This window comes from Mus musculus, chromosome 6, assembly GCF_000001635.26.
Source record: "Mus musculus strain C57BL/6J chromosome 6, GRCm38.p6 C57BL/6J".
NCBI lineage: Eukaryota > Metazoa > Chordata > Mammalia > Rodentia > Muridae > Mus > Mus musculus.
In genome coordinates this window covers 115,400,267-115,422,956 of record NC_000072.6, presented here as the reverse complement: position 1 = coordinate 115,422,956, position 22,690 = coordinate 115,400,267, and the positions used below count along the sequence as shown (strand labels likewise).

Genomic DNA, 22,690 nt, shown 5'->3' with positions numbered 1-22,690 from the left:
AGAAATGATACAATATAGAAGAAGCTGTGCTTAAGAAACCCCAGTAGAAGGAGCTATAGAAATAGAGAATGCAACATTTACAGTGGACAAGAAAAAAAATGTTGGGAAAGGAGAATTTTGTTCCCGTGAAGCAAATCTGAATAGAAGTAATGGTAAATTGTTTATTCAGTATGTATCAAGCCTTCCAGAGACCTCATCTTCCTAGTGTGTAAAGTGAGAGACTTAGAACAGATATTCTTCAATCAGACATTATGCTTGGAGTATCTTAAAAATTCTAAAAGAGAACTTAACATGTTCCTGTACTCTAGAAACTTGCAATTCTTTGGGAAAAAAATGTAGATTTCAAAGTAAAATAAAAAATGCCTGAAGAAGAACAGAAATTCTACAAGAGGGATTAAAAACTGTAATGAAAGATATCTAACACAATAAGAGAGGAAGCTAATTCACCAAGTGTTCTGAAATGCTCACACATATTTTTAGACTATATATGCAAATGCAGGAAACAAAAATGAACAGGTATGGTTTGGATATCAAAATACCTTTAATGCTTATAATTCAGGAAATGGAAGCCATGAGCAGAGATAAAATAGAAATTAGATTAGGGTTCTATGCTGAAGGTTCTGAATACATTTATAAGTGATCACCATAAAAATGATCAAAGGATTAATAGACTATATGAATACATGTGGAAAACAAACATGCAATTTCACCCACACATGAGTGCCCGAAGCATCCCTTGCAGCAACATCAGGAATGGACTTTACCTTGTGAAGTGCTCATAGGCAGTGCATCAGCGAAGGCACCATGCTCTGGGTCAACAGGAGAATCTCCCAGAGTTTCACCCATAACAGCATAAAACAGAGATTTGCTGTAATTCACACTGGTGTTTTGTCTATGTCTTGCAAAAGATTGGTTGGTTAAAGGAAAAAGGCTTATGGTCATCGAGCTTATGAATATGCTAATAAGTCAAGACACCAGTTTTCAAATATTTGGGAGAGGTGGGAATAAACACAGAAAGAATCAGGCCTGAATTGGCTGGCACTGTCCTGACTGAGAGCCAGTTGTGACAAAATGGTGTGTCATAATGCTGTCTGCTGCTTTGGCAAGACTTGGTACATTACAAGGAAAACGTTGCTACATTGTCTCGCCAGTGACCCACACATTCACTGTTCTGTGAGGGGCGTGAACTGTACAGTAGTTGGAATTACCAGAGCAGAGATTGTTCAATATTGATTGCTTTTTAAAATTGCAGTAAAATACACACCAGTGGCTTTTAAAATAGAAAACCTTAATCTCTAAGTTATGAAACACCAGATAAACGTATTTGGCCAAAGTTTTTCTTAAGTATTTATCTTTGGTTGAAACTCCTAATCACACATCTGAAGAATATTCTTGTACTCAAACATATACACATTCTTATTTTAGATTTTGTTACCCACACAGGTAACAAAATACATTTCTAAGGTGATTTATTCAACAAGTCTATAAAAGGTCCAAAATGTTACTGCTATCCAAATTCTATAAAAAGGAATAGTTGACAGAATAAAGGCTAGTAAAATTTAAATTTTATATATCAAAGTTTGTGTTTTAAATTTGTTTATCTATCAATAGCAACTGCAGTAGTATTCCAATGGTTGATGTTTAAGTGATAAGTGCTATGTCACAATGAAAAAATTGGAGCCCTCCCTGAGAATAATGTATTACCAGAAGAAAAAAAAATTACCCTGCTAGGTTGGCAAGGAATTGTGGTCAGTTTTGTAATCAGGAAAACTCTGGCTTCTTGCTTAAGGCCTTTGCCCTTTTTGGCAGAAAAAAAACCTAGCTGTGCCAAACTGCTAACGTGGGAGCAGCCCTTGTCACATAAGTGACCTAATATAATTCAGTGACTTGTGGACTTTAAAAGAGCCCTTACACAGGGCAGTGTATCAGATGGCAATAATTCCCTGAATTATATTTATCCTGATACCCCCAAATGGAATAACCATATATCTAGTTAATCTATGTTGAGTAACTATTCATTCTTCAAGGGGACTAGCAAGAGTTCCTCTGTCAATAATGAAGCAATAGCTCAATGGGAAAATGCTCACTAGGTCTAAATATCAGTCAGTGAATCGAGAAGTTGGCAATTACATCATTTAATGACTCCCCCCCAAACATTACTAAAGTAATTCAAGTTAAAGTATGTTTTTCAGTAGTCCAAATGATGGGGGATCACTGTGTTGGATTAGTTTTATCTCTATTTAACTTGAATTCTTAATAAAATAATTTCTCTTTTCTTCTCAATGCTTAGAAACGTCACTACTTAAGGATGTAATGGAGTCCAAATTTTTTGGTGGAACTTACAGGTCAAAAGCAATCACTAAACCAATCACTAAATTAATCATTAAAGTCAAAACCAGAAACAAACAGAAACAAATTTTAACAGAATAGAACAAAAGCTGGAGTCCTATTCTATCTATAGATACTCCTGTGTGCTATCCCTGGCATCTGTGTCTAGAATGTAAAACTTCAGCTTCACTTCCTATGAAATTCAATATATCACTTGGTTCCCTTATTCCTGTCCCCAGATCCTGGTTTAACCTTTTAAACATAGTTGAGGGGGAGAGGTGTAGCTTTGTGGTAGAGCTTTTGCTTGGCATGTGTAGGCCCTGGGTTTGATTCTCAGTATCCCACCCTCAAAAGGGAAACATTTATTAGAACCTCCTTAAGATTTTGCATGGGTATTTGAAATGCTAACATTTGGCAGAGTGATACTATTTTAGAAGGAGTGTAAAAAGATGAGAAATGGAGGCCCCTTGATAATACCTGTGTCTTCTAAATTAAAAAGATTAGGCGAGGCTGGAATTGGAACTTGTCTCCAGTGCTCAGGAACCATCGGGATAGAGGAAGAGGAGCTTCTTCCTTAAGGGGATATTAATGAGTACCTATATTATCCCGTTTTCAATACCAATGACTATGGTGAAAGTGGGGGCTGGTCTAGCAATACCTTCTTTCCCATGTCTATTCATTCTCTCAATGTAGCTCACTCATTTCATTTGACTCAGAGTGGATCTTCTACATTTGATTTCTAAGGTCAGCAATTTCACCTGGTTCTCAGGTTTTGTTTTAGTCTCTGTTATTATCTGGGTTGGGCTCCACATAGATATAGTCTTCCCAACCTTCTTCCAAGGGATGGAATTTTGGACTCTACCTATTTCTTCCTTTTCCCTCATTCTCTTCCTCCTTCCCTTCCTTTCAAAAGGAACATTTAACTTGTGTATCTACTGGTTAACTAGGCTTTCTGAACCTCTACTTCTATTGTGTGCTTGTTATTCAATCACACAAATTATTTTAGCAGTTAATTCAGCAGTACATGAATCTGGTAGCATCTGCTCCTAGGATTGTGTTTTAACGCCCTTCTTTTGCCCTATGCTTTACTTGATGCAAAAGCCTCTTGATCATTCTATTTCATTCATTTGTTCAACAAATATCTATCTATCTATCTATCTATCTATCTATCTATCTATCTATCTATCTATCTATCTATCTATCTATCTATTTGGTTTTTTGAGACAGGGTTTCTCTGTGTAGCCCTGGTTGTCCTGGAACTCACTCTGTAGACCAGGCTGGCCTCGAACTCAGAAATCCACCTGCCTCTGCCTCCCAAGTGCTGGGATTAAAGGTGTGCACCACCACTGCCCGGCCAACAAATATTTATTGACAATATAAGAGATGGCAAGCCTTAAGCTTGTTGCTAGGGTACTAATGAATAAAATGTGTGTACTCTTATGGACTTTAAAACCAATCAATAAACAAAAGTCATAGTTTAAATAAACACAGAGCCTGGCACAGAGCAGGTTCAATAAATGTTGCTTACATATCTGGTGGCATATTTGAACCACATAACACATAAAACACACAAGTGAAGCAAAATAGCTACACGGTGTGGGTTGTTTAAGACAGCTAATGTTTATTACAATGTGTTGTCCCATCATTTTGTTGTGCTAGGTTGCTTAAGAAATAATTTGCTCCCATGGATATTTAGATAGGTGAAAATGAATGGGGTCAATCTCATTTTCCTGTAAGTATGTATCTATCTTGTTCTCAAATATTGGAAAGACTTACAAATTTTATTTTACATACTATCCATTATCCATGCATCCATTAAATGCTAAGCATTACTGTAGAAACCCCCAATAGACACACTAATAAGCCACAGCTTTTAGCCTCAGTGAGTGCACATTTAATTTCATTTACCAAAACTATCCAAACAAACCTAAAAGAGCGATCATCTACCACTGACATTTGAAGATCAGTTAGCATACATTCATACCAGAAATATATTTGCTTTAGTAAAGTTGTTATTATCAGGGGACAATTCTAACACTAGAAAATTCATAAGGTCATAAGAATTCTGACAAGTAGGGGGATGTCTGTGTCTTCAAAACCTTAATAATTCTAGTGTCCTACTCTTGAAATTTATGGTGAGAGTCACAAAAGACTCTATAGTGTTAACATTATAACATTACCAATGTGTTATCAGAATTTTGCAGTTCTCAGTGGAGAAGTTGGTCAGCACTGGTCTGTGGAAAAGCTGCCAGGAAGGGTGAATTTAGAGCCAAGAAAAGGACCAGCTGGCACCAGAGAGTACCCGACTTACGTGGAGGATTGTAGGTTTTCTGTAGTGCAGATTGAGATGAATATCTTGTCTTGGATTTTGGAAACATTAGGGGTGTGGATTTGGTTGTGGGTTCAATATTTCATTCTTGGTAGAGGAAAGAAAGTAGGTAACGAATTATTCAAGAAAGAAGATGGAACGCCTATTTTAATACATGCATTGCCAAAGTGAGCACAGATAGTTGATTTACTACTTTCTTTGTTTACAATACCCCAAAACACACTGAGAGTTTGCTATTTGAGAGAGTTTGTGTTTTTTTGTTTATTTGTTTGTTTTTAAAGACAGGCTGGCCTCAAACACACTTTGTTGCTGAGAAAGATCTTGAATTCCTGATCATCCTGCCTCCACTTCCCAAGTGTTAGGATTTCAGGAGTGTATGAGTATCCCTGGTGAGGCTACTCTTTAATATATAATCTTGAGTGTTAATAATGGAATATCTAATTTGATTAAAAAAACCCAAATTTTTGTACATTTGTACAATGAATTTATGAAATTCTTAGGCAAATGGATGGATCTGGAGGATATCATCCTGAGTGAGGTAACCCAATCACAAAAGAACTCACATGATATGTACTCACTGATAAGCAGATATTAGCCCAGAAACTTAGACTACCCAAGATACAATTTTCAAAACACATGAAACTCAAGAATGAAGACCAATGAGTAGATACTTCATTCCTTCTTAGAATGGGGAACAAAATAATCGTGGAAGGAGTTACAGAGACAAAGTTTGGAGCTGAGACAGAAGAAAGGACCATCCAGAAACTCTCCCACTCAGGGATCCATCTCATATACAACCACCAAACCCAGACACTGTTGCATATGCCAGCAAGATTTTGCTGACAGGACCCTGATATAGCTCTCTTGTGAGGCTATGCCAGTGCCTGGCAAATACAGAAATGGATGCTCACAGTCATCTATTGGATGGAACACAGGGCCCCTAATGAAGGAGCTCGAGAAAGTACCCAAGGAGCTAAAGGGGTCTGCAGCCTTATAGGAGGATCAACAATATGAACTAACCAGTACCCCCCAGAACTGTCTCTAGTAGCATATGTAGGAGAGGATGACCTAGTCGACCATCAATGGGAGGAGAGGCCCTTGGTCTTGTGAAGATCATATGTCCCAGTACAGAGGCATGCCAGGGCCAGGAAGCAGGAGTGGGTGGGTTGGGGAACAGGGCAGCGGGGGGAGGGTATAGGGGGCTTTGGGGATAGACTTGAAATGTAAATGAAGAAAATATATAATAAAAAAGAAAGGTAATTAGATCCATAAACATGAATAATTTAATATAAAAGACCCAAAATTCATTAGTAAAATTATAATATCAACGTTGCTAATATTACTCAGTGTTAGAATAATTAATGTAAAAATTTCCATGATATAGAATTAATAATTTAATATTTAATAAATTTGAATTTATTATGTAGATGAAATTTAGATTTGAATTTCTTTGATTGATTTGTATAAAATAACATATTTGTATGTTGATGAATAGTATTTTTTAATATTCTCATTTAAAAGTTGCTTCATTCAATTTTATTGGTATAGTTAATATTCTGGCTCCTAAAAGTTTGGGAGCAATTTGGGGCTCTCCAGAGCCTAACACAATGCCTCTGGTTGGCATTCAAACATAGTAGGTTGTTTTGTTGATGGTGAGGATGATGAGACAACAGTTGCTTACCACATTTCTGTCTCATGTGTCATTCAAGGAGCTTAGAGCCTAATGAATGAGTAGCAGTATCATTTGTTTTTCTTGTCCTAACAAGACTTCAGCTTCATGGTGAGGCCTCCGAGAAACAGGCAGACTTACGGTCCACTCCCTCCTGTTCTTAACCAGAACAACTGCCTTCTTAGCTCAGTTGAAGCTGACTTGGAACTTATCTTCAAGTGGTTGGTTGTATCAACTTAGGGTTTCCTCACATCACAAGGAGTGATGTGCCGATGGAACACAGGCTTTGAGAAGAAACAATCCTGATCCTAGATACCATTCCTGCAAGCCTGACACTCACAGAGGAAGAGAACAAGGAAGGGCATTTATACCATTATGTTCACAGACACAACCCATTCTTTTATTAAAAACTATAATTTCATTCATAGTTTTAGAAAGTAAAATTCTAAGGCAATTAACACAACAAAGCTACATAAACTATATTATATATGCTTTTAAAGAAAAAATAACTCAGTGAAATGATATTAACTTGAGTCCAGTCAACATATATACATATATATATATAATTTCAAAAAAGATATTAACTGTGATGCAGCAGCAAAGAGCACAGACATTGAACCAGAAAGCTTAGATTTCAGGCTCTTGGCTTTTTCACAGATTTGTTGTCTCAATTCTTAGAGCTAGGATGCTCTTCTCTGGAGTGAGGAGGGCGATGCTTTGCAAAGTAAATAATCACTTTTAAAAATAAAAGACTCAACTAAGTTTACATTTCTTTTTAAAAACAAAAATTAGAACTTGTTAGGAGGTGACAAAACACAGAAACACAAATTAATAATTTTTAAGTTAAAATTACCTATAACCTTCCATCGTAAGGTAGTAACTACTGTTTTCTAGTAGATAATTCTAGTATTTGTAAAATGAAATTCAGGCAAATGCTTTGTGTTCTACCCTCATACATGCATTAAAAAATTATGCTAAGGTTTAAATTTGTTAATGGACTTTTGCTCAGTTGGTGTGAGATAGAGCCTCACTCAGGGTCTCCATGTGCTGTCCAGACTGGACTCAAACACCCAGGTCAAGTTATCTTCTTTCCTCAGAAGAATAATTAAGGTCCCTTTAGTATTGATGCTAAGGTACATGATAGAATAATAGAATAGCATAAAACTATTTAAAGTTTAACAGAAATTCTCCTTGTTGTATTCATATATAAGCCAGCATCACTACTGTCTGACTTTTGTAATATTTAAAAGAGAACCTAACCTGTCTAACCACTTTGTAGGAATCAACTAAATTCTTAAGTTACTATGCCTCTGAACCAAAGATATCCTACCTAAATTATGTTAACTTGTCTTTGCATGTAATATCTAACACCTGAAATTTTGTTCTAATTGGGTTTTTAGCATGATAAAACACAATGGCCTATATTATCAACATTCATTGATACGAGAAATCCTAGCCCTGTAGAGCATGTTTCTCTGTCAATTTGATTTTTATCAATTACTCTTTCAAGATGAGTCGTATGGATATTTATTAGGCAACATCCTGTCATGGGGGAACCACACTAGCAATCTACAGATACTACAGCAATTCAGAGCCACAGGAATAGATTTGAGTTTAGTTCTATAAAACAAAATTGACCAATATTGTGATATGACTGAAAGAAATGTATGGACTATTAGAATCACTGACTGATAAAACTTAGTACCAGGACAATTAATACACTCAAACTCTTAATTTTTCCTATAAGAAAAATAAGTTTCAAAGGGATGACGTGATTCACCCACATCATTACTCAGATAGTAGCAGAGTCTGAGTTACAAATAGTTTCTTGATTCCCAGTTCAAAGCTACAAACTGTACCTTATCTCATTAAGATAAGACAATAAAACATTAAAATACATGTTGCAATCAATTATCCTTAAGTCTACCAATCACAACCTATCAGTCTGGATGTATCTTCCTATCTGACTCACTTAATGTGAATGAATTAGCTATGGAAATCAGAGTTCACAACAGAGTTCAGACCCAGTACTCTCTGGAGAGAAAGTACTTCATAGAACCTTCTTAACAGAATGTGCTACCATTCAGAAAGCAGTTCGGGAATTCATTTTGCTGTCAAATGTCTTCTTGCTTCATTTATAGATTTTACATTTTTAAACCTAGTTTCTAGGGCTTTTCTGGTGTTAACAGTCCCTACCCCCACCATGACATAGCCCCTTGTTCTTATGAGAATAATAATATTACTATGAGAACATTTCTTTGTGGCAATAAAATTCTAGTTAAAAAAAAGTATCCTAGAGCTGCACAGAATTTTTATTTCCAGTTTGAAGCTAGGAGGTTATCTAAAGCAAAATGAGAACATAATAGCAACTATTTAACAGAGCTTCAGTATGGAGCCCGGGGAGGGGGTAGAGGTGTTGATCAGAGGTAGAGAACTTGCCTAGCGTGTGTGAGGGTCTAGGTACAATCCTCAGCAATACAGAAAAGTGGGGAAAGAAGTTTGTATGTGTTTTTACTCAGTGCAGGAGATCGGGTTTTGCATTTCAGTGCTGGAACTCACAAAAGTCCTTACTTTGTTGTGTCTTGTTAAACCTTTGTTCTCTCATCTAAAGAATTGTTAAATGATTTAAATAAACCAGTGCCTAGAATGCAGTAAGCTTCCCAAATTATTATATTAGTTTCCCATATTATATTATGAATTCTTATAATCAAAACCATGATCCCTATGTTTGATTCTTGGTTAATAAACAGAGCCATCACCAAGCAACACACCAACTGATCCTATAATGTAACCAGGAAGAAACGGCATGCGTGGAGCATGGAATCCTCAGGATTAAGCAGCAATTTTACAAATTTACTTAGACACATTCTGTTTATGATAGCAAACAGAGATCTAATAGAGAATGATATAGAATTGTAAAACATGCTAACAAGAAACTGAATTTTGATGATAATAAAATAATAATAAACCACATAGAATGTATTTTTATATCAATTTTTCTTTTTGGGTCTATTGATCAGGTAATAGTATATTATTAGGTCAATTACCTAAAGGTTTATCTCTTTAATGGTCTTTATTAGACATACTATGAATTTTGTTACAGTTTAGTTCCCTAAGTTTGAATTTATAGACTAAAGCTACACCAGTTTCTGGAAGCTAGTAGGCTGGGAACAACAACAAAAACAACAACAACAACAACAACAAAACCAACAAGTATCTCTAGAATTCAGATGCTGTATTATTGAGAACCTGCTCTGCCAGGTGCTGTGCTGTCCTACGATACACACTCCTGTTTAGACTTTATCAAAACTGTGAGCTTGAGGGGCAGCTCTACTCCGTGAGAAGATGGCCAATGGTAGGATTAGAAATGGGAGCTCAGACACCATGCAGCACAGTTAAATTGTCAAATGAACATAAATAAAATCATGGTTACACCTGGGGTCAATTCTCAAGCCTTATGAACTTATGAGGGAGGAAGAGGAGAAGAGACACTGGGCTACAGAGCAGGTAGCAAGAGCCCATCAATCACTAACATGGAATGACAATAATCTGATCTCTCCATTGCATGGCTATTTTATCCTTCCTTGCTGCTATAAAGTAACATGTGCAGTTACTGTGACACTCATGTTCTTGAACATGTAATTTTAAAAAGATTTACTTATTAGCTTCCACATATGTACGTGAATCTCTGTGAATGTGTACATGTGCATGGATGTCCACAGAGTCCAGAAGAGGGTATCCGATTCTTTAGGGCTAGAGTTATGGACACTTGTGAACCACCCAACGTGTGTGCTAGGAACTGAATTCAGGTCCTCTTCAAGAACAGTGGGTATTCCTAACTGCTAAGCTAGCTCCCTCACCCTGACACTCAGTTTCAATAATCATTCTGCTTAGGGTTCTAAAACCTTCATCATCTCTTCTCCAAATAAATGATTTGGGTTTATAACACGAAGATTTCCTAATTCTGACATTCATAGATCACTCAGTTGGCATTTCTCTATAGGAGAAAATGTTCCTTCAGTGAAGTTGTGCAATCACTCTGAAATGCAGTTCCTACTGGGAAGAAAGACTAAATGTTTAATTTTCTCTTTTATTAAAAGCTAGATAATTTTAATACCTAACTTTCTTGGTTAGGTATATCAGTGTCTCCTCTTCATCGAACATTTGTGTTACAAAACATGCTTTTTCTTTTTCAAGCTAATTTTAGAGAATTTTTATTTCCACTTCGCTTTTCTCTTATAACAGTTAAAAGTAAGACTTGCATGCGTTGGTCCCTCAAATAACTAATCTGTTCTTTTTATCACACACACACAAACCATTTACCAACCCTCAAATAACAGTATCAGTGTTTCAGTTTTACCTAAGTTTCCATCCACAGGGATTTTCAGTCTTTAGCAAGTAGTTTTCTTAAATGAGGGCGGTGGGGTTAGCAAATGAATTCAACTGGTGCTTCCAAAGTTATCTAGAATGGCAGCCTAGCTTTGAAAAGTGGGTCCAAGATTCCTGACAAGTTTGTGGACTAATTAAACCACATTCCAACCATATACTTTATGCTTCCCTTTCCAGGTTTCTGCAGATATACCAAGATCTAGGAGGTAGGATATTCTGTTTATATGTCCACAAACATGAGTTTCATTTTGAGTAAACGTCATTTGAGATATTTAGAAAAAATTATTAAAGCACAAAGAGAAGGAGGGGACCAAATAGGAAGACAGAAAGAAACAAGTTTCTCAAGTCTGAAATGGTTGCCTCCTCCCCAAACAAAATATAAAATTGAGCCTTAACTCAGTCCCTCTAATTATGTTTTTGTTATCTATTGCACACAGTCAGATGAACAGCTCAAATGCCTACAGTCACTCTGGGCAAGTTGACAAATATCCTACACATTGAAATGAGAAGTGGGAAGGAGGCCAGATTGCTTAATTGTTTGTTACTTGGGAGTCTGAAAAGGTGGACAAGCCAAAATCTTTATGGGGATCCAAAGAGTACAGCTCCTTCCTTAGGCAGCTGGAGAAAACAATGGGCCAGATTCTCACTCTGTGTAATCACAGAGGACGACTCCATTGTATAGCCCATTGTTTCTCCCATGTACTGCCTGAAGGGGAAGTATATTGTTATCTAAGGGAGACCTTCCATAAGAGAGTTACATATGATGAGAACATAGCCTCTGGGAAATTAATAGAGATGTGGCATTCAGTTCAGGAGGGAGCTTTCAGATAAACATTTTGGGAACTGTGCACTTAAAAGGCCCAAGCATTAAAACCAGGAAGCCGTGCTGACTGACCAAGAGTCAGGCTAAATAAAGAAGCTCTGAAATGCTTATGGGGCAGGTAAAAGACTAGCTGGATCTCACAGGTAACAGAAATATCATGATGAACTTTTCACATGTCCAAGAAATTCCAGACACATATACTCACTCTGACCTCCTTTTTGATAAAACCTGGGGAAACTGAGGCACAAAGTGCTTCATTTACAGATGACACAGACAAGGCGGTAGAAGTAGAATGATTTGCATGCTGCCTTTGTATACATCAACCTCTAGTAGGCTGTGCATGGACATAGCTTATTTTAACTGTCTGAGCAACTTATAGGCTGACTCTTATTTTTGAGAAAAAAAAAAAAAGCATTTTTCTATGAAACAAAATCTGTGTTTCTTGGGGGCCTTTTTGTTTTGGTGTTGGGGGTGTACTCAGGGTCTCATGAATTCTAAGCAAGCACTGAACCACCAGGCCAATTCTACAATTTTAATTTTGTTTCATGGTGTTGACATAAAAATTCATCTTTTAGATTATCTGCATAATATCATAACTAAATTCTGAGATGTTTTGATGCTATAGATTATAAACTCTCCAGTACCCAGTATTACCACTTTCTTTGCATAAGGTTATGAAGAGGGCAAAGGTAGAGTTTTAATATGAAAACTATTATTTTGCATTTACTGAAGGTCAAATGAGAGCTGGTGTTGCTAAAGAAAGGAATGCTTCACAGCAGAGTTCCAAAACAGAAGAGTCCAGGAACAGTGTAACGGTGTATGCAGTAATGGTAGCAGAAAGGTGATGCAGGCACAGTGTAACTGTGTATACAGCGATGGTAGCAGAAAAGTGACACGTAGATGCATGGAGTAGAATTTCTATACCTGCACTTCTAATGTAAATGTTGAAGGACTTACAGCTTGTCATTAAACTTGCTTTAGTTCTAAAGATAATCTTTTAAATTGGTTATTTTATTTATTTACATATGCAGGAACTATAATTTACAGAGTTTATATTAATAGCTGTAAAACAGCTCTAAAAATACAAACATGTATACTTGCTACATTATATAAAAAATGTTGTAGACACTAAGAATCATAAAAAATTCCTCTCTTGAAATCTGTACTTGAATAAATAGTGCAACACAGTATCATAAAATCCTTGAAACCAACTGGATCTCCCTCCCTCCCTCCCTCCCTCCCTCCTTCCTTCCTTCCCTCCCTCCCTCCCTCCCTCCCTCCCTCCCTCCCTCCCTCCCTCCCTCCCTCCCTTCCTTCCTTCCTTCCTTCCTTCCTTTTTTTCTTTCTTTTTTTTTCTTTCATGTGTGTGTGTACCTGTGTGCTTATGTTAATGTAACAGAAATATCATGATGTACTGCTGCCCTCAGAGGCCCAAAGAGGACACTAGACCTCCTGAAGTTGGATTTATAGGCAGTCGCGAACCAATCAAAATGGGTACTCTCCAGCCTCTAACTCTATCATTTCCTAAGTACAGAAAAGAAAGACAATGGTTTATGAAGAATCACATAGCAAGTTGTGACTGAGTTGCATCTAGAATATATGTGAGGTATGGTTATAAGAATTTATTTTAAGTTGTATGTGTTAATCTCAGTAAACCTTTTGTGGTTTTACAAACAAGATGTCTCCTGGAATTGAGTTGTGAAACGTTCATTTTCTAAATCATATTTTTTCTGTTAATTGTCAAATGATGATTTTTAACCCAAATCTTTAATCTAGAATCTGAAGTCTGGCATTCGTAGTACTAGGGGGAAAGAAAAAAAAGTGTTTTAGTTAATTTCAAGACTGAAGAATTAAGTAGCTTGTGCCTGTGGTCCCAGTACTTGGGATGCTGAAGAAGGAGCATTGCCTACAAGTTTGAGGCCAGCCTGGGCTACAAAATGAGACTCCCATTTCATAAAGAAACCAAAAGAAAAGGAGGAGATGGGGGAGTGGGAGGAGATGGGGGACAAGGCAGGACAGTTTAAGGGGGAAAGTGAGAAGTTGGCCTCAACCTTCAGTTATGTCACTAAATAGGTCTATGAACTGAGGTAAGTCATAACAGCTCTGATCTCAATTCCTGATTTTTCAAGCAGAGTTAGGGAAAGGACAAAGAAGAGATGGCATCTAATCCTTTCTCTGAGCTCTTCTATTTGATAAATTTTAAACGTTATGTGTTCTTGTCCTTAAATAAAATTAGCCTAACATATGCATAGGATTATTATCCTTATGACTATATAAGCACACACACACACACACACACACACACACACACACACACACACACCACCCTACTTTCACACCTTATTGGTCCTTCTCAATATGAGACTTAAGTTTTACTCAAAAGAATTTTCTCTTCATGCTTGTATGCCTCTGGTACACAGAAGATGCTCAGTAAGTACTGAGTAGATGAATGAATGCACGTGTGTTCCTGTTTTACGACATCCATCAGGACTCATGGCCTTATTTCTACTATAATATTTAACTGCTATATGTTTTCTTGGTTGACACCTTTTAAATAAGCATTTATTATATCCTACTCTTTATTAATCACTCACTGAATGGAGTTGATGTCACACAACCTAGACCTAATTTATTTCATATGTCTGTTTTACCTCTCCAAGTACATACTGTTAACTCCTTTAAAGATAGAGAAGAAAGTGCACTTAACTAATGATAATTACTAATATAGTATTAGGTATTTAAGACTGGATTGCTTATTGTGATGGTTAAATCCCACGAAGATAATGCACTATCTCTCAAGGCCTTAGGAAAGCTTTCTACTCAAACTTGTCTCAAAATGTCTGTAAGAAGCGTTGCCTGGTTTATGCTTTCAGAAGCAGTGCTAAGACAGTTTTCATTCTTTGAAAAACTTCCCAAACAAACCTAAAGACTGTTATTCACAATATTCTTCCTTGACCAAATAAAATAACTGGTTGCTCATAACAAGTTCTTTAGTTTGGGTTCTGATACTTGAAACTTCTAGTATACCAAATGTCTGGAGTCATACGCAGAAAGAACAGTGATGGCAAAGGGTTTAAAATGCATTTGGCAAGTCACTGGGTGCTTTGACTTTGACTTCTACAAAAAAACAGAAAGTAGGCCAGGCAGTGGTGGTACAAACCTTTGATCCCAATGGAAAGGCAGGCAGATCTCTGTGAGTTCAAGGCCAACCTGGTCTACAGACTGAGTTCCAGGACAGCCAGGGATACACAGAGAAACTCTGTCTTGAAAAACAAAAACAAAAACAAAAAACCAAAAACAAAACAAAGAAAAAAAAAACCAACCAAAACAACAAAATCCAGAATTAACAACTCTCCCATTGTAGAGAAAACATTACAGTGACAGCATGTTACTGTATGAAAAACTTTATAAATTTTAAAGCTCTATGTAGCTAGGGGCAGTGTTGTACTTCTGTGGTTTCAGACACTCTTGAGGCTAAGGCAAGAAGATCACTTGAACTGAAGAGTTTGAGGCTAGCCTGAGCAACATGGAAAGGCCTCATCCGGGAAAACAAACAAAACCCAAACCAATAGAATACTCCTATATGAACATAAGATACTATTTTCTTCTGTTGTGAACACTAAAACATTTCCCTTAAGATTATAATTTTAAAGCTTTATTGAATAAGTATGAAAATATACATGCAAGATAGGGATGTAGCTTAGTGGTGGAACCCTAGCATTCGCAAGCAGGTAAGTAAATAAAATGCACACGCTGAGAGCTGGAACCCGTGATGCTAACAGCAGTTACTTCTGGGTGATGGGATCCATTACGAGGGACTCTTTGCTTTGTGTGCTTCTGTAGACTTTGCAATAGCAGCTATAACTTTAATCACTACTCACTTGAAATAAAGATGCTGTGCAACAGTTACTAGAAAAAGAACAGCTACCAACCTGGAAGGCTCTCTGAGGAAGAAAACACACACATGTGCAGTAAGCTGAGTTCTTAAAACTAAATTTCTGTAGATAAGTGGCAGTGATGTTTGGTTACACTTTTCAAAGACTAGACTTATCAAGAACACAAGTCTTTCCATTTTTCTATGGAACTATTATCTCTTACATGTATTTCTTCTCTGAAGTGTTTCTATTGGATAGCAGAAGTGCTAGTCTTCAGAAAGTATGAAGAGGTGAAAGACACCCTTGGAAGAGAGACAGGAAACTTAAAGTTAGTCTTGTGTTACAGATACCACATGCTCCTGAACTCATTGCTGCCACTCTTCTCTGCCTGTCCCCAACTCCCTAGAATGCTCCTGCTGTCTCCTGTGATATTCGGAGTATACATAAATCACTTTCCAACTTGGCCTTTATCCTAGTACTGAGATTTTTTTTTTCTTTTTTTAAAAGAGACCCTGTTTTGTTCTCCAGGCTGGCCTTTTACTTGGCTCAACTCTTTCTCCCTTGACATCCTGAGTGGCCAAGGCTGAGAAAAGGAATGACATCTCCTATGGCTTTATTTTACTGAAAATGTTGATCAGTTTTTGTTTCTTGCACTGTCCTAGCTTAAATGTTGCTCTCTCCCTTGAATTCATTCTCATCATTCATTCCTCTTAGCCTTGTTGAGTAAGTCTCTGAGATAAAGGGGTTCCATTAAGATGATTAGATACTTTATCAACTCCTAGCCAGGACATGTATTAATGAAACAAGGCACTGTTAGCAATGCATATAGGACCTTGGGCATGAACTGAAACTGTCATAGGCAAACCAGGTCATCATCACTTTAAGATTAAGCAAGGTCAGGAGATGAGGAGAGAATAGGTGTCCTGATGCCTTTGGTCCTTCACAACTAGCAACTAGGTCAGTGCTGTCTTTGTTGTTGTTTGTTTGTCTCTTATAACTTTCCCCTTCAGACATTTAGCTCATTGATCCAGGACATATAGCACTTTTTTTTTTAAAAAAGAAGCCTGTAGTAGAATGTAGTGTTGTAAAATTTCTTCTCTTTCTTTCTCTATCAAACACTAAAGGTTCACACGGGCAGTTGTTTTGCAAAGGAGGGTGGGAATTGCACAGTTTTTGCCCTGGGCTCTCTTGCATTAAGGAGTGTTGTATCTGGCCACTTCTCAAGCCACCAGATGTGAAATAATTAATGCCCACTTAGATTACAAATCTCATTTTAATATCTTTCAACATAAATAACAATAACAATAGTCAATTTGTGCATTTCAAGGCTTCCAAAACAGGAGATACATTAACCACAAAGAGACCATACTTCTAAAAAAAAAAAAAAAAAGAACTTGGTGAAGTACTTACCTTAGTGAAAACAAGAATGAGTAAAATAGCCAATTTTAAGGAAGACAATAGCCTAACAGTGGGTTTGATGACTACAATTAACCTAACCAGCAAAACCCAGGATAATTCAACTTAGTAAATTCTTAGCACCTTGGGAATCTAAATCATATGTTTCAACTAGTTCTGGGATAGTACCAACTCTGCCAAGGACCTGTAAATATGACTAAGATAATACACATCTTTATGAGACTGAGTGCTACCTACTGCACTAACGAGGCTCCTTAATACACACCTTTAAAAGCACTGGTCTAATGTATTCTCTAGAGAATACACATGGGGAGCTGGTGTTGGGGAAGGATGAGGTGTGGTGCCTGCCTAGAACCCAGAACCCAGGAAGCAGAGGCAGAAGGACTGCAGCAAGATTGAGGCCAGCCTGTTGTCCAGCCAAAACAAAACAAAACAAAACAAAACAAACAAAACAAAACAAAACAAAACAAAACAAATAGCAAAGACACACTTCACACAAATACAATGATGACAACAACAAACCCTCTATTATAGTCCAAAGTAAATCTTAATAGTTAACTTCTAATGATGTACTCTTTCAAGTTTCAGGTAACTTGAAGGTAAATTGATTAAACTACCTTGAAAGGAAACTAACAATTTTGATTCCTTCTCTCTCTCTCTCTCTCTTTTTTTTTTTTTTTGGTTCAGTGATAGACCTGTGCAACAGAAGAGCCATCATTTCCCATTAGCTGAGTACAGTTCACACCATTTTAATCCAAGGTCATAAATAAGATTAAGAGTTGGGACACCAGGGTGAGTGTACGTTTATAAACTCAGAACTCAGAAGGTTGGTACAGGAAGATTAGGGGTTCAAATCCACCATGGGTTACATACCAAAACTGTCTAAAGGAAAAAAAAAAAACAAATAAAGAAGTAGAAATAAATAAAGCAATTACAACATTTGATGTAAAGAGGTGATTGGTAGGTAAAGATTAAAATAGATCATATGAGCAATTCAAGTAAGAAGAGAGATATGACAGTTTACTAGAGATTCAGGACAAGAGAACTGACCATGTAGTTCAAAATGACTAATTATGATGATATAATCTTTTAAAATACAGACATGTTTTAGTATATAGTATCTATTTAATCTTGAGAAATTCAAATAATTCCCATTTTGTCAAAAGATGACACTCAAAAAAGCTGAATAACTTGGCCTAAATCATTGGATCAAGAAGTGAAATCTGTATTAAAAAGATATTTAACCCAACTTATCAAAGATGTGTCAGATCAACCTGAAATAAGACACACAGAAACAACAAAACAACAAAAATCCTGAGCATCAGAGGCTGAGGCAAGAGGATTGATGGAGCCCTGGAGTTTAAGGCTAGCTTTGGAAACACAAAGATGCCTTGTCTCAAAATCAACCAAATTAAAATTGCTTGCAATTTACAAGACACTGTGGGAAATACACAAGAGTATAAGTCTGCCCTTAAAGTATCTGTAATCTTGCCAGAGAAGCCAGTGACAATACAGCGAAACGTTAGGCAATGGCTTATGATTTGAATAAGAATTGAGCCAACACCAGAGGAGATGTCAAAAGGTAGACCTGGCTAGTTGCCAAGCTAATACCAAGATTAAAAAATTTCACAGGGATTCAGAGGAACACATCAAGTGGGATGGCTCCTGGAAAAGTCCCAGTGGAAGACATGGGATTTCAGGGAAGGCTTGCATGAGAGCAGGACACAGACTCTGGGAGTACAGCTTCTGGAGGAAGGTGACTGTGCACTGCTTTTATTTTCCCATTCCTATCTCCATTATTTGATATGGCTTTACTATCTAGTATGAATAAAGACTGACTAATGAACCAATTAATAACAGAAGGAATGGACATATGTAGAAGAAAGATGGAATGTTTGGAAAGAAGTAAAGTATGGCGAGGGTGGGAGAGACCATGCAGGTAATCAAAATATTTTGCTTTAAATTTCTGGTAAATGGTTTAGCCAAGGTGTGCACTAGGAGTATGGGTCTCAACACTTTCAGTGAGGTATAAAGATATAGATTCAAGAAATGCATCATGGTTTGAGTTCCAACATTGCCTCTACAATTAGTGGTTTAACTGTGTGTGTAAATTAAGTCTGAAGTTTCATCAGTGTAGACCAATGGATCTCCACCTGTGGTTGGGAATTATAGTTATGAAGAAGAAGCGGAATAACTTTATGTTTGGGGGTCACTGCAGCATGGGGAACCGTGTTAAAGCATCGCAGCATTAGGAAGGTTAAGAGCCACTGTTGTAGGTGATTCTTATGAAGGTTGAAAGAAAAAAATATGGAGGTTAGGGCTGTGATTCAAGCCTTCAAAGTCTTTGAACCTCTGGGTTCAGCTCTCAGCAAAAGAGGGGTGGGAGGAAGAAAGCAAGCATATGAAAAAGCAAGCAAACAAGCAAGAGCCAGGCATGGTAGGACACAAGTAGTCAGGAAGCCGAGGCAGGTGGATCTCTGTGCGTTCCAAGCCAATCAACGCTACATCATGGGACCTTGTCTCAAACAAAACACAAGAAAAGAAAGAAGCCTGAATTGAAAAGTGCTTGGCACACAGAAAGTATAAATGTTTCCTTATTAGGGAAACTCAGGGCTGGGGAAATAGCTTATTCAATAAAGTGCTTGTTGCTCAAGCATGAAGACCTGAGTTCAAATCTCCAGCACACATTTACAAAGAAAAGTGGGACAGTAAAAAGGAAGGCATACAAAACCCCAGCACTGGGTGTTTGGGAGAGTAGAGACAGGCAGATCCTTAGATCTCACAAGCCAGTCAGTCTCACCAAATCCATGAGATCCAGGTTCAGTGAGAGATCCTGTCTCAAAAAAAAATGTGGAAAGCAAGCAATGAAGACACACAATGTAGTCATGGAGGATAGACACTCCATGCACATATGTACTCATGTATGAACATTCATATTCACATGTGCTCGAATATATAAACATATATGTATAGCCATATACACAAGTTATTACCATCATTTGAAAGATCCCTGGTATAGTCTGTCCATGAATTAGCTCACTCAAGCATAATATAGACATTATGACCATTTACTGTATATATACATATATATGTATATATACACACACATATATACACACATATATATGCTTACTTTTAATGCTAGTGAAATAATTTTGAAAAAAACTGGCTTATATATTAAGTCATTGATCAAAATGTGTTTTTATACAAAATCAATAATACTAGGAAACATTGCATACTTAATCATAGTGGCTGAAATTATATCAAACCCATATATTAAATTAAAAAAATGACATCTAACTGCTCTGTACTGAAAGCTGTGAAGCACTGGGAAAACTTGAATAAATCCTCTGATTTTACTTGCTTATATTATCGAGTTTAGAGTTCTGGTAGCTAAGTCATACCCGACCGACCATTAGCTTTGCTGTCCACAATACCTCTGTCCCATCATCCAGGATACAAATTGCCTCACTACTTAGGCATGTGCAAGTAGTGTCCATTGGGTGACCCTGTGATGTAATTAAATCCCTTTCAAGGTATGATAATGCTGCCATGTTCTGAACACATGTTCAGGAAGAGGCATGGAGTCAAATTACACTGCCTGTTTCACCTTCCTTTCTCCATGCCTTTCCAGAAGTACCCCAGGCCCTTCCCTCCAGGAGGCTGGCTCGGAGCTCAGGCCTTCTGTGCCATCATGTTTGCCTGCCTTATGAATGAGCTATTTATTTCCCCTCTGCAAAACTTATTGTTTGGGTGGCTGGTGACCACATAGCCAAGCAGGACAGCAGCATGGCTTCAGTGAGCTGTCTTCACACCTTTAGAAAAAATGGATAGATGCTAAAGAGGGAATGAAGGTTGAAAAGTGACCCAATTCTTTAAAAGAGCAGCTTCTAAAATGTTTCCTGAAATAACCTTTTATGTTTTTTATACCTACAGTCAAATGTCATTACTTAAAATAAAACTATGATAGCAAAAGTTTCAAATGCATCAATTTGGAGCTATCTAAATTTAATGTACATTTTAATTTGTCCTATAACATTTACCAAAATAAATGGCTTACTATGCTGAAGGAAGATTTTACACAACTGGAAATGGAAAGAGTGTTCTAGGTCACTAAGTTGAGCAGAAATTTAATTTACCAAGAATGGGAGCGATGGGTTGGAGCACAGTGGCAGAGTGTTATATTATCATGTTTGAGGCCCTGGGTTCAAGCCCAGTGCTGCTCTACAAACAAACAAACAAACAAACAACAAATAAACAGTTGTTTTACCAAGAACAATCTATTCCTTGCGTGGGTTAACAATCTATTCCTTGCATACATATTCTTCATATTATAAGACTCTATCAAAAGAACTGGAAAACTGTTCAACTTGACAATCATCTGCATAAAACTACCCCGACATGTAAGATTTGAAAATATCAGAGATGTGTGGGTACTGATTTATGTTTCTGTGTCAGTACTCTTTCTGAGGATCAGCCCCATAGACAAATATTTATTTGACAGAGTCCACCTCCAGTAGAAAGACAGGACATCAAATGGATGTCGAAAAACCCTGATCCAGAATTGTTTCTGTCTAAAAGAACTGCAGGGACAAAAATGGAGACTGAGGGAAAGGAGATCCAGGGACCAGCCCAACTTGGGATCCATCTCAAGGGGAGGCTCCAAGGCCTGACGCTATTAGTGAGTCTATGGTGTGCTTACAGACAGGAGCCTGGCGTGGCTGTTCTCCAAGAGGCCCAACAAGCAGCTGATTGAGACAGATGCAGATGCTTACACCCAACCAATGGACTGAAGTCAGGGACCCCTGTGGTTGAATTAGGGAAAAGCTGGAAGAAGCTAAGGAGGAGGATGACCCCATAGGAAGACCAGCAGTCTCAACTAACCTGGACCCCTGAGATCTCTCAATGAGCCACCAACCAGGCAGCATACACTAGCTGGTCCGAGGCCCCAACACTTATACAGCAGAGGACTGCCTGGTTTGGCCTGAGTGAGGGAAGATGAAAGCCTAACCCTAGACAGACTTGAGGCCCCAGGGAGGGAGGAGGCCTGGTGGGGTGGGGTGTGGGTATGGGGACATCCTCTTGGAGACAGAGGGAAGGAGGAATGGGAGGTGGAACTGTGGGAGGGCAGACAGGGAGGGGGTAATGACTGGACTGTAAAAAAATAAAAATAACAAATATATATCTATTTCTCACAGGCAACTCAAAGTTAATGGTCATAAACTAAAGTTGAATCAGTTCCCCTAAAGTCCTCCTCTTTCATTGATCCCTGTTTTCTAAGTGGCGGGACCCATCATCACCCAGCTGGTCATCTGTGGAAGGTCATGCGTGTCTGTGTCAACTGCTACATCCTTTGGACTGGATTTGTTAAGCAGTCACATTCAGCCCCTTCTCAGCCTCCTCACTCCTATAATTAGACCAGCCACCTCTCATGTGCACCTCCCCTTGGTTTCCCTTCAGCTGTCCCATCTGCTCTTATTTCTTCCAGCTAATTCCTCTGCTGTAGCCAGAGGGATCCTCCAAGGATGCCAATTAGAGACCATCACTCCCCACCCTACCTTAACTTCAAGCTGACTTCCATCTTAAACCTAAACTTCCATTTTTTTTTTTCTGAAGCTTCAATTGACTTCTTTCCTTTTAAGTCACTAAGAGAGCAGCTTTCCCACTTCAGAGTCTCCATTTCCCTTTGCCCTTGCTGTTCTCACAGCTCCCTAAGGTAACTCCATATCAATTTGTCAGTGTATAAAAATCACTTCTTCCAACAAAGACCAGGTAAAGTCACCTCCTGCTCTAAACAACTTAGCATGCTCCTTTCCTCCCTTGTGGTACCACCATTCTATGACAGCTTGCTCTCCTTCTGT

General features: G+C 37.8%; 1 protein-coding gene across 13 annotated transcripts in view; it reads right to left on the bottom strand.

Annotated features, from left to right (window-relative positions):
* The window catches only part of Pparg (peroxisome proliferator activated receptor gamma), a 129,526-nt gene that overhangs the window by 67,448 nt on the left and 39,388 nt on the right, over positions 1 to 22,690 (bottom strand). For 3 of the 13 annotated variants that reach the window (XM_006505737.4, XM_006505739.3, XM_006505738.4), the window contains exon 3: positions 4,640 to 4,744. The exons of 8 other annotated variants lie outside the window; for them this stretch is intronic. In XM_006505737.4, coding sequence (XP_006505800.1) covers positions 4,640 to 4,706 — 67 coding nt within the window. In that variant the 5' untranslated portion in view covers positions 4,707 to 4,744. Of the gene's footprint in view, positions 1 to 764; positions 1,223 to 4,639; positions 4,745 to 22,690 lie in introns of those variants that run through there. 2 more of the 13 variants (XR_001785108.1, NM_011146.3) reach the window with 2 other exon arrangements.